Source organism: Saxophila tyrrhenica (genome assembly GCF_035928015.1).
Source record: "Saxophila tyrrhenica strain CCFEE 5935 chromosome Unknown scaffold_7, whole genome shotgun sequence".
Taxonomy (NCBI): domain Eukaryota; kingdom Fungi; phylum Ascomycota; class Dothideomycetes; order Mycosphaerellales; family Extremaceae; genus Saxophila; species Saxophila tyrrhenica.
Genome location: NW_027041739.1, coordinates 207215 through 223211, shown reverse-complemented (window position 1 = coordinate 223211; position 15997 = coordinate 207215). Strand labels below are relative to the sequence as shown.

At 54.3% G+C, this 15997-nt stretch overlaps 8 protein-coding genes across 8 annotated transcripts; 5 read left to right on the top strand and 3 right to left on the bottom strand.

Annotated features, from left to right (window-relative positions):
• Positions 1 to 685: 685 nt before the first annotated feature.
• On the bottom strand, positions 686 to 2003 carry LTR77_004767 (uncharacterized protein; the record flags this gene model as incomplete). Its single annotated transcript, XM_064802019.1, has 2 exons — positions 686 to 997; positions 1230 to 2003. The coding sequence occupies 2 exons, from the start codon at positions 2001 to 2003 to the stop codon at positions 686 to 688; spliced, it is 1086 nt and encodes a 361-aa protein (XP_064659380.1).
• Positions 2004 to 2536: 533 nt separating this feature from the next.
• On the top strand, positions 2537 to 3715 carry LTR77_004766 (uncharacterized protein; the record flags this gene model as incomplete). Its single annotated transcript, XM_064802018.1, has 3 exons — positions 2537 to 2595; positions 2658 to 3192; positions 3251 to 3715. The coding sequence occupies 3 exons, from the start codon at positions 2537 to 2539 to the stop codon at positions 3713 to 3715; spliced, it is 1059 nt and encodes a 352-aa protein (XP_064659379.1).
• A 390-nt stretch (positions 3716 to 4105) lies between these two features.
• Positions 4106 to 5602, bottom strand: LTR77_004765 (uncharacterized protein; the record flags this gene model as incomplete). The annotated part of the gene is made up of 2 exons (XM_064802017.1): positions 4106 to 5274; positions 5569 to 5602. 2 exons carry the CDS (start codon positions 5600 to 5602, stop codon positions 4106 to 4108), a joined length of 1203 nt encoding a protein of 400 aa, XP_064659378.1.
• Positions 5603 to 7127: 1525 nt separating this feature from the next.
• On the top strand, positions 7128 to 8117 carry LTR77_004764 (uncharacterized protein; the record flags this gene model as incomplete). The annotated part of the gene is made up of 1 exon (XM_064802016.1): positions 7128 to 8117. The coding sequence occupies one exon, from the start codon at positions 7128 to 7130 to the stop codon at positions 8115 to 8117; it is 990 nt and encodes a 329-aa protein (XP_064659377.1).
• A 243-nt stretch (positions 8118 to 8360) lies between these two features.
• LTR77_004763 (uncharacterized protein) lies at positions 8361 to 9411 on the bottom strand (the record flags this gene model as incomplete). Its single annotated transcript, XM_064802015.1, has 2 exons — positions 8361 to 9204; positions 9257 to 9411. 2 exons carry the CDS (start codon positions 9409 to 9411, stop codon positions 8361 to 8363), a joined length of 999 nt encoding a protein of 332 aa, XP_064659376.1.
• Positions 9412 to 9606: 195 nt separating this feature from the next.
• Positions 9607 to 10715, top strand: LTR77_004762 (uncharacterized protein; the record flags this gene model as incomplete). The annotated part of the gene is made up of 2 exons (XM_064802014.1): positions 9607 to 9629; positions 9686 to 10715. The coding sequence occupies 2 exons, from the start codon at positions 9607 to 9609 to the stop codon at positions 10713 to 10715; spliced, it is 1053 nt and encodes a 350-aa protein (XP_064659375.1).
• Positions 10716 to 11632: 917 nt separating this feature from the next.
• ARF6 (ADP-ribosylation factor, Arf Arf6) lies at positions 11633 to 12312 on the top strand (the record flags this gene model as incomplete). The annotated part of the gene is made up of 3 exons (XM_064802013.1): positions 11633 to 11726; positions 11787 to 12089; positions 12158 to 12312. The coding sequence occupies 3 exons, from the start codon at positions 11633 to 11635 to the stop codon at positions 12310 to 12312; spliced, it is 552 nt and encodes a 183-aa protein (XP_064659374.1).
• A 744-nt stretch (positions 12313 to 13056) lies between these two features.
• Positions 13057 to 14619, top strand: LTR77_004760 (uncharacterized protein; the record flags this gene model as incomplete). The annotated part of the gene is made up of 3 exons (XM_064802012.1): positions 13057 to 13212; positions 13263 to 13698; positions 13751 to 14619. The coding sequence occupies 3 exons, from the start codon at positions 13057 to 13059 to the stop codon at positions 14617 to 14619; spliced, it is 1461 nt and encodes a 486-aa protein (XP_064659373.1).
• Positions 14620 to 15997: the final 1378 nt, after the last annotated feature.

The following is a 15997-nucleotide window of genomic DNA, read 5'->3' as shown; positions in this document are numbered from 1 at the left end:
TCGACCGAGTAGCGATCAGTCTTGATGCAGTAGAAAAAAAAGTTGGAACAGAACCATCGGCCGGCAGGTCCGCGGAGTCTGGTAAGTGATTCTCGTTACCGTTCTGCGAATGACTGTCAGCGACCGCACAGCTTGACGATACGGTACTTGCCAACATTTGTGCGGAGATATGGGTCCTCGTAGTAGACGTAGAGGTTGATTCCATACTTGCTGATCAATTATCGGTGGCTGGGGTTTGGCAAGGATGAAGGCGTCGGGGTTGCCGTTGTCTGCCGGAAGGTACACCTTGAAACACTGTTCTCGATCGGTAAAGGTCTAGCTACGGGTGGATCATGTACGCACGTAGCGGTTTGCTATCTCTTCGTCGCAAGAGCAGAAAGAACATCGGTGTCATGGTCAAGTGCCGGCAGCCCGTTCGAAGAGGTAAGTTCGTTCCGAGGCGAGTTGATACTGCCGTCACCCGTCAGCCGAATACCACGGTAGTCCTGGAGGCCCTGGGAGAGCCCATGCCACATTGGTGCTCCAGAGAGCCGTGTTGACTACCTCCCAAGTCAGGCTCATCCTTGCATACTGTTTCACACCGACAACTGGATGTCGTTCAGATCTCGTCGTTTGACCCAGCGTAGCCCTCAGTTAACCGCTGTCCCGTTCTCGCATTAGGCGCATCTGGTGATTGCGCATCCATCTACTCCAGATCGCGATCGCCGTCTTGGCTTGGTCCGTCAACGTCCTCAGTCGCATCGTCTTCCCCATTTCCGTCGCTCTCACTATCACCACCCGTGAGCATATACTCCTCGTCACTCTCCGTTAGATCCGAATCGAACCACAGCCGGAGACTCCTGTTCCACTCTCCCAACCCGGACAGGTACATCGCCAAGCTGTATTGGAGATTCATATGAGCATCCTTGTGGTGTTTGTATCGACCCTGTTCTCCGGTATGATGTCTTATGGTGAGGGGCGGCATGCCGTCGCCGATGTAGACCTCTCGAAAGTCGACCTGCATCCGGTTGGGATGCTCGCGAATTGCATCCCAGATTGGGCGCCACAACCAGCCATGGTAATCTTGGATTTCATTCGATCGCCACAAGGGTGGGACAGTCGCGTATGCATGTTGCAAATTGCTCCAAATGCAGCCGAATGGAGGCGTCGATGTAGATCTTTTGCAACTCCGGGAGGCTGTGAAGCGGATTTATAGACGGCGGCCATGTGAAGTCATACCCGGATCTAACGTTTCTGATGCCCAAGAAGCGGAGGCTCTGTGAGCATCGATTGAGGAAGTCGTTGATGGAGCTTCCTCTTCGTTCTGCAAAGTCACGATCGAAAAATTCTTCTACGTCTCGCAGATCCTCAAGACGCTGAGGGCAGAAAACAAGGGTCTGCAAACTCAAAAGTGCCAGCCAGTCGAACGTGCCGTGGGAAGCCCATTCGGAAGAGCTCTCGGTATGGGTCTCCAGATACAGATGCGAGATCCTGTTGCTGGCGGCGCTCAGGCTCCAAATGATAGCATGAAACGTAGCCTTCTGAGAAGTTCTGATGTAGAACGTATCGACCTTTGGCATCTTGCGGAGGATATTGGTGAAGGCGACCCGAAGGGGGTTTGGGTTCAATCCATCAGCGGCAACGATACCATCCCTGTCTGTGTCGAATACTACTCGCCGAAAGTACGGGCTCATATGGGACACGTTCGTTGTACAGAGGGTTTCGAGGCGCTTTGCGGAATCGTCAAGCCAGATTGTATGGAAGAATCGTGACAACAGACGCGGAAGGTAAGTGTACTCCCGGATCGCCAGACGAAGAGGCTTGAGATCGGGGACACGGTCCCGAGTCCACCACAAAAATTGGTGGAAGTTGTATACACTCAGTTCTACGTGCGCGGCCAGTCCCATGTAGTCCAGAATGAGTTCCAGCATTTCTGCGGGCAATTTCTGGAAGGGTGAGTAGGCGGTCTGGCGTTTCATGGCGAATGCCTCTGGGATGCTGCCTCCTGACATGGCCGTGGGCATTATGCTGGGAGAAGCCTTGTTGCGGTACTACTGTTCAGCTTGTCCGTTGGGTCCCAGTCGCGGTCCTGGTATTGTGTTGAATAGCGAGAAAGAATGTTGTAGCCTCTAAGGGAGGGAGAGCGGGCTCGTTGCCTTGATGCCTGAAGATGGTCAAACAACATCTCTTCGCATTTCAAGCTTCCATCTCAACTCTCGTTCGCGCTGGAGCATCTCGTACTGGGCGCTTAGGTCCAGACTGTTGACCGTGTTTGCGTCTAATAATGGTACAACTAGGAAAGCTATGTCTGTCGTGGACATCGAACAGCAGCCGCAGCTTCCTTGCATGATCTACTCTCCGATGGCGGGCAATGATGAAATCAACAGCTTCGCTTGAATAGGCAGGTTGTTGTTGTCTCTTCCTCTCCTCCTCCTCCTCCATGCTTCCAGTCTGTCGAACGTCAAGATCTCTTAGCAATCGTTGGATCGCGAACCAAAGACCCATCCTCTTTTCCTCATCACAGACCTTCTGCAACCCGAGAAGAACATTAGCAACCATGCCTCTCTTAACCTCAACGGGCAAGCCCAGGGTAATCTTGGGGACGATGACCTTTGGGTGAGTTAAGCTCTTCAACAGCCTAGCCGTTGGACGTTCGGGACTGACTGATACCCACCCAGGCCCGACCCTGCAGCCGGCGCCCGCATCACCTCCCTCGACACCTATAACTCCGTCCTCTCGACCTTCCTTGAAGCTGGCCACACCGAACTCGACAGCGCCAGGAACTACATCGGGGGTAAACAAGAGTCGTGGACCAGGTCCGCCGAGTACTCGAAAAAGGGCTTCAGCATCGCAACAAAATGCTACCCCAATACGCCCGGCCAGCACTCCGCCGAGAAGCTGGAGGAGAGCTTCAACAAGAGTCTTTCGGAGCTTGGGACGGACTGTGTGGACATCTTCTACCTTCATGCTGCTGACAGGAGTCTGCCGTTTACTGAGCCGCTCAAGAAGCTGGATGAATTACACAAGAAGGGCAAGTTCGTGCAGCTCGGTCTGTCGAACTTCACGGCGTTCGAGGTGGCAGAGGTGGTGATGCATTGCAAATACAACAACTGGGTACGACCGACGATCTACCAAGGAATGTACAACGCCATCACGCGCTCCCTAGAGCAGGAGCTCATCCCGGTCTGTCGTCGCTACGGTATCGACGTTGTGGTACGCCTGTCCTTCCATCCCGTCTGTTCATTCGACGTCGTTTAGCTGATATGACTAGATCTACAACCCCATCGCCGGCGGCATCTTCAGCGGCAAATACAAATCCGCCGACCAGACTCCAGACGACGGCGGCCGATTCTCCGACGCCGGCAACCCCAAAGTCGCCGCCAACTACCGCAAACGCTACTTCAAGGACGCCACCTTCGATGCCCTGGCCATGATCGAGCCCGTCGTGCAAAAGCATAACCTCACGCTGCTCGAGACCGCGTTCCGCTGGCTCACGCACCACTCGGCATTGAATATCAAGGATGGGGGAAACGACGGGGTGATCATTGGAGTCTCGAGCGAGGAGCAGTTGAAGCAGAATATGGCGGATTTGGAGAAGGGCCCGTTGCCGGAGGAGGTGGTGGCGGTGTTGGATGAGGCGTGGAAGGTTTGTGAGCCGACGACGGCGAATTATTGGCATCTGGATTTGGAGTATACGTATGATACGCGCGAGGCTTTGTTCGGGAAGGGGAAGTGAAGTGGAAGTGAAGGGGTGATAATGTGTTGTGGATGATGCGCCATGAGTACCCTGCTTCTTTAGGCGGCGAACAGGAACGTCTGGGGAATGGTCAATGAGACGTGCGAAGGAGGCAGCAGAAGATTCACACGTAGGGTTAACTACCACTGTACTAAGTCCTGCTCAGCTTGTGCTAAGGTGCTGGCTACTGGGCCACCAACCTGCCGACCTCGTTGCGTCCCATCTCACTCCGCGCCAGAAATTCAAGGATCTTCATTTGTCCTCATCGAATGACGCCACGCTGTCAGCGCCGTCCCACAGCTGAACCTCTCGCTCAATCTCACCATGAAAGACCGTCCTCTCTTCCTCGCTCTCCCTCCTCTTTTCCTCCCTCTCCCTCGTCTTCTCTTCCTACTCCCTCTTCTCCACCGTCTCTTTCGCAAGCCCGCCCCAGGTGCCTTCATCAAGAGACGGCAAATAAGCCTGTTCCACCCACCCCGCATGCCTCTTAACCGTCAAACAATCGTACACTTCGCCGTCATCCACTGCTTCCGCTTCGTCCTCGTCCGAATTTTCCTTCGGGTCGTCTTTCCACTCCCACCAGGTCCGGCATCCCTCCTTGTCACAATTTGCCACAGCGATCACGGGCTCCTGTCTAGTCCAATCCAGGTCCAGTTTCTCTTTTGCGCTGCTGTAGGTGTGATGGGCACAGATAGGCGTGGAGAGGTGCTTCCTGTGCTGCGCACGACGCCGCTCGAACATGTAGTTATGTGAGGAAAACCGGTGTGTGAAGACGAGGCCCTCGGGCGAGAGTTCGAATGCTGTGGACCCGGGAGATAGGTCTTCAGGTTGCACTGCAGGTTCTACGAGGCTGGAAAATGCGGTTCCGGGGCTCTCCGTGAGAAAAGCCGCGTCGCGCTCTTGTTGTGGAGTGTGATGTATCTGCACACTTGGAGCGGCGAGGTTGGTTTCGGGAGAGATGAGTCCGTCGAGGATAGCCCGTAGTTCGTAAGCAGAGGCATGGTACTTGCCACAGATCAGGTGCTTCGGTGTGCTGGCCAGACAGTCCCCCTCCCACGGAAGCGCGTTTCTTTGGTCGCGAGAGAAGCGCCGGCGGTGATGGAGAGATAGGCAGAAGTTGCAAGCGAGCATGTTTTCGTCCGGATGATCCGTCAGCTCGAGCGAGCAAAGCATGGGGAAGTCATCTCGATCCAGGCGCCTGCGAAGTTTGTGAGAGGAGATTGGGTCTAGGGGCCTTCCAAACATGCTCTTCTCGCTGATACGGCTAGCATTTCTGAGTTCTGCATTTCTGAGTTCTGTGCAGGTCTGCACCAGGCATCTCCTGTCGGCAGGATCGAGATACTCTCCGACCATGTGGTGGAGCTCATCTGGAAACAGGAGATAGCCTGACGACGTTATTTGTGTAGGCTCCTCATGACCTGGAGAGATCGCAGGCAGCCGACGCAGCACGTTCCAGCTGGCAAGCAGAGCGTTGATGGAAGGCCGCCAGTGTACTCGAAGGTACGGGTTCACGGGGCGCCGACTTTCCGGTGGTGGTAGCATCTCGTCTCCGTCTTCTTCTGTGTTGGTCAAGATACTAGTCTGTACGCCAGCGCCAGAGACAGCAGTACTCTTGCACTGTCTACCGCGTGCGTGACAGGTGTCAAGTACGGAGAATGAGGGGTTTCAGTCAAGGTACCAGAATGTAGAGTACGCAGCGAGCCAAGGGAGTTGGAGAGACAGGAGGAACGACTTTTGCGAGACATTGAGTGACTTTTGAAGAGAGCGCGCGCATTGAAGTGCTGCATGGACTGATGAATAGGTGGTGTTTGATTGGGGTGATGTAGGAAAGAAGGTATAATCCATCAGCTTACCTTCGCTCGCGCGAAAGGCGACCTGTCTGACCATTGTGCCAGACTTGAGTTGAGATGATGCCGTGTGATGTCCTATGAGATGGAGGCGATTGGTGGCGGATGGAAAGAGGCGAGGCCCGGGAAGACTGCAAAGTGAGCTTCTGATCACGCGTGCGTCGGATGCATCTCGAGAACACTCTCTTGCTCCACCTCCTTCTCCCTCTCACTGTCGTCCTGCTGCCATCTCCACCCGACTTCGTTTGCTGTCCTTAGACCACAAATCGGTTCGTGCTAATGATACCGCGGCTTCGGATCGTGCTGGACACTCGACTGTGATATCGACTCTTTCATGTCGATGCAGCCCAAGATCGAAGCTCGCGCCCAAATTAGATCAGCAGCTGCACATACGGACGATGCAGCTAAGGATGCCACAAGGCTCTTAACGTCTCTTTTCGCACCGCGTCGACCTTCATCAACAGCTGTCTTAAGCGTCCGGAACAAAAGCTGCCGAAGACATCTCAACGACGCGAGGGTTTGCCTGGACATCAAAGACCACCTGCTGTTTGGTGTCAAATCCAGGACACTGACCACTCGAATCAGGGCACGCGCAAAGGACGACTAATGGCTTACCTGAGCGCGACCTGAGGCTCTTCGCATTTCGTCTTTCAGGTAGGCTATTACTCACCGCCGTTACTCAGTCGTCTGCTATCGCCATCACGTGGAAGCCACTTGATGACCCCGCATGAGCGTGCAGATGGCGGCGCTATTCGGGGGTGGCGAGCTTCTGGACCTCTGCGAGTCCCGCTTTGCTTGCCTGCTATCAGTAGACACGGCGCGAGGTGTCCCCCGTCGGGTGTATGAAAGCTACGCCAAATCCTTCGAGGACAAGAACAGTTCTTCTATCTCTCGGCGGACTTGGATCCCGTGGACTGCCGACCGAGCAGGCCGAATGCCAGCTGCACTCGCTCTAGCGCTTACACAGCACTCCATTTCAACCTCACCCGTCCTTCGCTTGCCTCGCTACCACTCCTGTCGAGCATGCTGGGCGCCGTGGAAGCTATGCAAGCTCGCCACATACCATGTCCTCCACCCACTCTTGACCACGCTAGTGCGGCTTCTTCCATCGCCATTGGCAGGCATGTAGGACAGGCGTAGGTATCTTGGGCCTTTACATTTCTTCTTCCATCCTCTCCAAAGCTATACTCTACCTCACAGGTCTGGAAATAGATCGCCTTTCTTGATTCCATGCAGGAACAGCTTCGAAGGACTCACAATTGGCAGGTCAAGTGCTGGCTGAGGTGACGACGGACGACATCTGCAGGTACAATGGCTTTCATCATGCTCAGAGTCTCGAAATAAGCGTGCATGCTGCGGGAGGATAAAGACGCTGCATCGGCGCACAATCTCATTCTACCTTATTTCATACTTCTATTGCCTCCGCTCTTTCAACGTGCTGCCGTTCGCTATCACTCGCACACATTGTCACTCGCTAAGCGTACCCATACTGACTACTCTCGCGTATTGGAATAGCGGGCGCTCAATACCCCAAAAATCTCTTTGACGGCACAGAGTCTCCCACCATGGAAAGTGGATCAGCACCGCCGCCATCCTACCAGGACGCCCCAGAAATACCATCCGACATCTTTCGACCACTACTTGCCATCGCTCAGCGCCAATACGAAGCTAGCGATGTGAAGCAATATTACCTCGTCATGCTCCGGCATCTCCGCAGAATGGGTACCATGAACGCCGATGCCGCATACACCATCTTGAGCCCTGTGTCGGACAGGAAATCGGCGCTTCCTGGGCTTGACGGATCACACATCGTACAAACTCTGGACGACGAGCAAGTCAGCCCAAAGACAAACCTCATGAACGAAGAGCCTACATTCGAGCCCTCCTATGAGCCAGGCCAGAGCGATCAACTTCACATCGCCACCTCCGCTCACCACTATCCAATTCTGAACGAAGTGTCCCGCCAGATTGGAGCAGAACTTCCTCCAGCCCTACCTCCACGGCACGACAGCCAGCAGTTTTGCGAAAGTCCGCCACAGGACATGCTCATGGTGCTGCCAACGAGCACTGCAGCATCCGAACACAATGCTGCGCGAGCAGTGTCTCTTCCAACCCCACCCTTCGGAACTCCACAACAACAGCCATACCACAACCCATGGCTTTCTCCGGAGCAATTTCACGCTTCACATCATCTCGGCCAACAGCAGCCGCGCGGCTTCATGCTACCCTTCACGCAGCCCCCGGCATCCTACCACGCCAGCATAGCCAACACCCTCGCCTTCCACCCGCCACCACAACCGCAGCCACATCCACACTCGCAACCCTATCCGCAGGACCAACAAATGTACTCTTCGGAGTCAGATGGTTTCCTTGGCCCACTCGGCACTAGTTTGGGACTGTCACAGTTTGCGAACAACTTCGCCGATGAATTTTATTCTTCTCCGCTGTTTCCGATGATTGATGTGATTCCGTCGCGGAAGCGGAGGAAGGCGCTTATGCAGAAGGGAGTTAGGAGGTTCACTGGGGGGATACAGATGGGTGGGCAGGGTGTTTAGACTGGTGTACATGAATACATCTGAGAGCAGGGTATTGGGACAGCGACGGCGCTTCGGGTGGCATGATTTCACAATTCTTGAAGGGCGGTGCATTGCGAAGCCTGGCATTGCAGTGAAGGGATAGTCTGGCAACTGTAACCAGTACTTGAGTGGAAATAATGTCTAGGTCTACAAATCTATCAGCAATGCCCAAATTCAACTCCAAGAACTATTCTAAACTCCAAGAACTATGAGCAGTAGTACTCAGTTCAAAGCCCTCATCACACCCTCAAACGCCACCAGCGCCATCGCATTCGCAGGAAATGCACGCAAAAAGCACGGCACGAACCCTCTCCAGTAACCCTTCCACCCTCCATCCCGATACACACTCTTCGCCGCATCCCGCCATCTCGCATACTTCCTCTCCGGCCCCAATGGATCAGTCATGATCCGCTGCTTCACCACATCAGACGGGTAACTCGTGATCCAGAAGACCTGCGCACTCAAACCTCCAGCCCAGAAGTTCACCGCCGGAGTGCTGAGATTGGTCCTCTCCTGCAACTGCCTGGTCAGAACATCGTAGCTGCCCCACCAGCAGAAGAAGAACGTCCGGAACAATAACGTAGCGCTCAATCCGTGCCATAGGCCTACTACCCCATGCCCCTTGAGCAATTTGCGCGTGCAGTCCACCGGGCCCGAGTACAACCGCTTAGTCTTATCAGAAGCATACTGGATCTGCAACCTCGCTTTCACATGCTCGACCGGCGCCGCGATTAAAGAGACAGTCCAACCAGCAAACATTCCCGCGATACCGTGGCCAACAGCTGGGAGTTTCTTCCGCTCCGCATCCGGGAGGTACACAGCAGGGTGCGAAGGCCGAGCGCGGAGAGGTTGGAAGACGTGCTCGTTGAGCAGACGGCGGTAGAGGGTCAGGGAGCCCAGCATCACGGAGTCCATACACATCCAGCCGAGGAGGGGTGGAGTGGCGCCTTTGTAGATGCCATTGACGCCTTCTTTGCGTAGAGTCTGGAGGACGCAGTCGATGGGGCCGGAGAACTGGGTTTTGGAGCTGGTTTGGAGGCGGACTTTTATTGTGTCAAAGGGGTGGCTGTATCTTATCAACATTGGTGGTCTTTGGTAGGACTTGGGGTATATCTCACCCAACGGATAACTTCGCGATACCGGAGAAGACTCCTGCTACGAAACCCTTGTAGTTCCCACCGCCCTTCGATGGTTCTCTCACAGCTTCATTCTGCTGGATGCTTGCCGCCGGCTTCGGTAAGGATGTGACATCCTTCACCGACGATACAGACATGAGATATTGATGAAGGGTCTTTCTCCACGCATCGTACTGCAGTCGAAAATGTCCGACCGGGCGGTAGCACTATGTATGTGAGATCGTAGTCGGAGATAGTGAAGATCTACTCGCCTGGTGCGCCTCATGCATTCACTTTAGAGCCGAGGTGACGTGCTACATCTGCCGCTAGTGAATAGGATTTCACGCGCACGAATGCTAGCTTCGCTATTACCCAGGTCGGTTGTCCTTTGGATTACACAATGTAGGTAATCAGCTGCTGTGGCCTTTTCAGGTCGCTGAAGAAGAGCATCCCATACCTGACCCTCCACGTAAACGAAAATATGGCGAACTCGACATCAGATGGAACGGCTTCCCAGGTCAACCCCAACCCAGAGCGAGCGGTTGACAGTCCCAAGGTCTGGACAACCCTCATAACGAACACAGCCTACCTCTCAGGTCTCCTCACCCTCGATGCTTCCCTGAAATACGCCGGCTCGAAGTACCCGCTCGTCGCGCTGTACACCGACAGCTTCCCGTCTGAAGGCATCGAAGCGCTCGACAGGCGGAGGATCCCACGCAAGCGCATCCCGTATCTCCTACCGTCGACACATAAAGACTTCACGAACGATCCGCGGTTCTATGACTGTTGGAGTAAGCTTACGCCGTTCAGTCTGATGGAGTATGAGCGGGTGGTACAGCTGGATAGCGATATGCTGTGCTTACAGAATATGGACGAGCTGATGGACATCCCGTTGGATTCAGTAGAGGAGAAGGGGGAAGGGAAGAGAGTGTTTGCCGCGAGCCATGCATGTCTGTGCAATCCTCTCAATAAACCGCATTATCCGAAAGATTGGATACCGAAGAACTGTGCTTTCACCGCGCAGCATGACAAACCAGAGCAGGCGCAGGTGGAAGGCGCACCGCCGGACCTGGGAATCACGATGCCGAACGGAGGCTTGCAGGTCGTTGTGCCTTCCACCCCGGTGTACGAGAAGATTGTCTCTGCGCTGTCGGACGAGAAGACAGGAAGCTACGACTTCTCTGACCAGAGTCTGCTGGGAGATGTCTTCCACGGAAGGTGGGTGGCGCTGCCGTACATTTACAACGCGCTCAAGACAATGCGGTGGAAGGGTGTGCATGATGCGATATGGCGGGATGACAGGGTGAAGAATGTCCATTACATCCTGTCGCCGAAGCCGTGGGATGAAACCGAGGAGGACATCAAGAAGGAAGGCAGGGATGGAGCGAATCAGTGGTGGTGGGATGTCAACTCAAAAAGAAAGGAGGAAGAAAGAAAGAAGGGAATCGACGACCGGTTCTGACGAGTCCTAAGGGTCCCCCCTCTTCGGCTGAACGCCGGCGTCCGGAGGAAAAGGATCTATTGCAGAACAAAAAGCTATGTCAGCATGTGGGAGGTCACCGAGGTGGTCTCATGCCGCGCCAACAAAACCGAGCCACTGGTTCAATCGGGGATGGGGAATAAGCTGTCTTGCCACTCTATGGACGTAGAAGTTGACTTGATAGTGTAGGGACGCCTTCACTACCATTTCGACCTCCATCCCCACAATGAGTAGTGCGGGTTTATTCTTTTGTCAATCTGGCATGGAGAAGGTCGGGGGTTCGAGCGGAAGATTCAAACGTTTTGTTGGTTACTTTTTTGCACGCCAGCACAATGGGTGTTTGGCGACGACCATCGCGGATTAGGGAGGCTTTGCTTGTACTTAATCAATTGATACTACACTAAGAGCTCGCGGTGTTCCTCGCAATTTCTCCATCTTCAGCACTTCGAATACCGTGTCTCGATTGTCACGTGATTGAGCCATATCAACTTCACTTCATCGCACCGAATCGGGCAAAGCTTCATCTCGGTCTGAGCCGGGCGGCAGCCAGCGGGTCCCTGCAGAAGCGCTCGCGCCTGCAAGGCGAGCTCGGACGGCGGCAAATTTCAAGGGGTGCATATCAACACCATTTCCACTGTCGCAGTGTGGGGTGCTTGCGCCGTACGAATTGCAGGAGAGATTCCTCCTGAGTCTTGCGAGTCCTTCATCTTCCAGAGAAAATTCGAGAATCGCGCGCTGCAACGAAGTATCCGGCAACGACGAGCGGAACTGGTTCGCGAACACCACAACACAGGAGCAACGATTGGACGAGGTATTGAGATCAGGAGCACGATCAGGCTCGCAACATTGGAATAGCACAGCAACAGCGCGCTACGGGCGGATCGTAGACAACAGCCACGATGGGCGGGAACATCTCAAAGATCATGAGCAAGATCTTCGGATCGAAGGAGATGCGGTTACTGATGCTGGGACTCGATGCGGCGGGCAAGACTAGTACGACATCCTATCAACCAACATGCGCTGTTGTGGCACTGTACTGACCCGTGCCTTCAGCGATCCTCTACAAGCTCAAGCTCGACTCCGACGTCACCACCATCCCGACTGTCGGCTTCAACGTTGAGACGGTAACATATAAGAACACCAAGTTCAATGTCTGGGACGTCGGCGGACAGGACAAGATCAGGCCGCTATGGCGGCACTACTTCTCCGGCACACAGGGGTTGATCTTCGTAGTGGACAGCAACGACCCGGATCGGCTGAAGGAGGCGCGGGAAGAGCTGAAGACGATCATTGAGAATCGGGAAATGAAAGATGCGCTGCTATTGGTGTTTGCGAACAAGCAGGATCTTGCCAGCGGTAGGTCAACTCTCAGGAGCTTCGTGGCTGCGGGACAAAGGCCAAGGTGCTAATGGGATGAAACGCAGCGCTCAAACCACAGCAAGTCTCCGAAGAGCTCCGCCTGAACGAGATCGCGAAGAACCATATCTGGAAAGTCGAGCCCAGTTGCGCGACGACCGGCGAAGGCATTTTCGAAGGTCTGGCTTGGTTGAGCAACAACGTCAAGCTGCCGCCCAAGTGAGCTTGGAGTGCGAGTCTTGGAGGTCTAAAATGTTGGGGCAATAGGAATCGCAAGGCATCATGTGCTGTATGCGCTGTGAGATGCGGATTCAGCACCTGAGCAGAGGGCATGGCAGCATTGAAGGTGTGCGAGATAACTTAGGATACCGGGCGGCGTTTTGGGTGGTCGAGAGCGTTCTGCAAGAGATACCATGTTGAATCATCTGCGATTGTTGCTAGGAGACTTCGTCGCGGTGGTGTGTCGATAATAAGTAGCATGTTTGAGCGCTGTGAACGTCTCATAAATGTTACCTAATGCATCTGGCCTTCGTACTCTTTACCTATTCCGCCCACAACTTTGATAACGGAGAATGCCCGCCGGCCCCTGCCACTACCACGATCCCAGCTGCCACCGCTTGTCGAACTATTGAGCAATCACTTCTCATTGCCTTCGGCGCCAAGGGCCTGGTACCGAGTGCACGGGCTCAACTCTATCCACCTTCCTCTTTGGGCTAGGCAAAATTCTCTCCCAACTCCACCTCCTCGTCCGGCCACGCGACGCGAAGGGCAATGGCAGGCCGGCGGCCAGGGCGAGATCGATCGCTTATCTATGATGGCACGTGGACGGTAAGGTATATCTGTCTCATGGTCGCAGTCTTCTTGACCTCGTTTTTCTCTTCGCTGTAATTCAAGTCGCAGCTTTCCTCGAGCCCTATCTTGTGAAAGCGGGAATAAAGCGGCCATTGTACGTCAGACATAGAGCAATATGGCGGAGAAGTACCGCTATGGCGAGTATAGCCAGGAAGATGGTCATGGATACGGCAGCGGTGCCAGCGATGGTGTCGTGAATCTGAACACCAGCAGTGGAAGGCCAGGAGGCTACGATGACCGAGATGTCTTTGGACATGAGGAGGGTCACGATGTACGCCGGCCTCATATCTGCGGTCGAAACCATGCTCACAACCATTGCAGATCAAATACAAAACACTCGGCTGGCCAATGGTATCCGTGCTGATGATCGCGGAGATTGTGTCCAACGGCATGCTCTCTCTGCCTTCATCGCTCGCGGTCGTTGGCATCGTCCCTGGTCTCATCTTGATCATCTTTCTGGGTGTTTTTGCGACGTATACGTCTTGGCTACTGGTCAAGTTCAAGATGCAGCATCCCGAGGTGCACAACATGGTAAGCATGGACCGGTGGAAGGGCAGCTATTTCTCGGGCGTCGAAAACGTGCTAATCCGCGCTCAGGGAGACGCTGGGAAGATCTTGTTCGGTCCTATTGGCCGAGAAGTGCTAGCCTTTGGAACGGTTGTCTTCGCCGTCTTCGCCACCGGAGGGCAGTTGTTGGCTGGGCAGATTGCTATCAGTGCTTTGAGCAATAACAGCGTCTGTCCCATGTTGGGTGTTGGTACGCAGCCAACCCTGCACTCGTACGTTGTATTTGTGCTGACGTGATCCAGGCATCTACGCACTCTTCACGTTGGCTATGAGCTTCCCCCGAACTCTCGACCATATGAGCTGGTTCAGCCTCGCATCCTGCATCTCCATCCTCGTGGCTGGCATTGTCGGTATGGTGGGCGCCGGCCTACATCCCACGCCCAACCACGAAATCAGCATTGTGCAATCAACAACCTTCTTCGACGCATTTATTTCAATCACCAATCCAGTCTTCGCCTACGCTGGACACTTCATGTTCTTCGTGATGGTGTCGGAAATGCGCAAACCGCAGGACGCCATGAAGGCTGCTTACACGTTGCAAGGCTTCGCTACCACTTACTACGTCGTCTTTGCGGCTGTGACGTACGCCTTCATCGGCAACACTGTTGGAAGTCCTTCCTTCATATCCCTGACACCGCTCTGGCAGAAGGCGGCTTTTGGCGCTGCGCTGTTCAACTTCTGGATCGCCGGAGCTTTGTACGCGCATACCGCGAGCAAGCTCTGCTTCGTCCGCATCTTCCGCAACTCTAAGCACTTGCACTCGCACACGCTGGTCGGTTGGGGCACTTGGTCGATCCTGGTGATCATCTTCAACGGCGCCGCATTCGTGCTTGCCGTCGGCGTACCCATCTTCAACTACCTCATCGGCATCGCCGCATCCCTCTTCGCAGCCTGGTTCACCTACGGCATCGCGGGCATGTTCTGGCTGCACGACAGCTACCACTACGAAAATGGCGTCCGGACGTGGAAGCGGAAGTGGTTCCAGACAGCGCTGGCGGCTTTTACAGTGGTGGCGGGGGCTTTCATATGTGTGGCGGGCATGTATGTGACGGTGCGGTCGATAGTGGAGGCGTATGCGAATGGGGAGATTGCGGCGCCGTTTGCTTGCTGAGGGGGATGAGGGTGTTGTGAGTCTCTTTCTCTCATTGAACGCTGTGGCAGTGGCTGAGTTGGCCTTGGGTATGATTCAGATATTACATAGCCATACGGTTACCATTCACGGCAAGAGGCTTGATTGTATGTGTCATTTCTTCTTGTTGTTGTCCAGCAGCAAACGCCACTGGAGCGTGTATAAGCATTGGCGTCAAGAATCTGCTGCTCTGCTCGATATTTCCCAGAGACACCCGCGAAAAGTGCCCACGCAACAACAGGCTCAATGTGACTGCAGTTCCAAACCTTACGACTCAAAAACTTGCACTTCACTTTCCGTGCCACGGAAACTCTACTGCAGCTCCTGCGATCATCCAATTGATTTCTATTGAACATCGATGTGCTGGACAATTGTCAATGAGTGTTGGGAGTGTGGAGGTGAGGACCCGTACACGAGTTTCGAAGGGCACCCACGTCCGTATAGCATGTGTTGCCAATTATCTTGTTCTGGAGCCCAGGTGATCCCGGTCACGAAAGCTGCGCGACAGCTGTGCCTTAAGTGCGATCAAGGACGAGGGCAAAGACCGTTATCCAGCAAGGAGATTGACACCAGCATCAACGAATCTGCAGCTTGGAAGGCCCAGATTGGGACCACTCCTATCTTCTGGCCTCGAGACGAGCATGGACAGCCAGAGCTACGATGGCTACGACAGATAGCCAATCTTGACAGGCATATACCACACTGGCCAGAGCAGACAGCTTCACCCCCATCGCCTTTCGCATCCCATGACCAGTCCAGTAATGCGTGGCTAGCTCAGCCTTTGTGCCCACGACCTCTTCCTTCCCAGTGGGTTGATTGGTCCTTCCTCCCATGTTCAGACGATGATGGTCCTCTCAAGAGATATTATGCCATTCAAGACCAACAACAGTGGGACACGCTGCACGCTCCACTTCCATATGAACCTTGGATGTGCTACTGGTTGCGTCAAGTATCTCACTTTGGACTCAGCGAAGAGTATGACGCAATGGCGGCAAGGAAATGGAGGGCATTCCAGTATCTATATCCTGGGTGGAGAGCTCTGGATGCAGACAGTTCGGGTGCAGTAGAGACGCGCCGGTCTCGTTACAGATATGGAACGACATTCACTCATAAGGAAGAAGCACGACTTCTTCGTGTCAGATCACAAGACCCAAAGAGAACGTTTGTCAGTATCCTGGAAGGCTACGGCGCATCGCAGCTTTACAGGAAATACGAAACGCTAACGAAAGGCATCCCCTATCGGAAGGAACCACCCCCTCGGATGCCACCGTTTGAATGGAGTGACATTGTCCAAGAACCAGAGCCTTCCACGATACACCAGGGTTCCGGGATACCGGCTACGCACCGTGAGCGCTCGGGA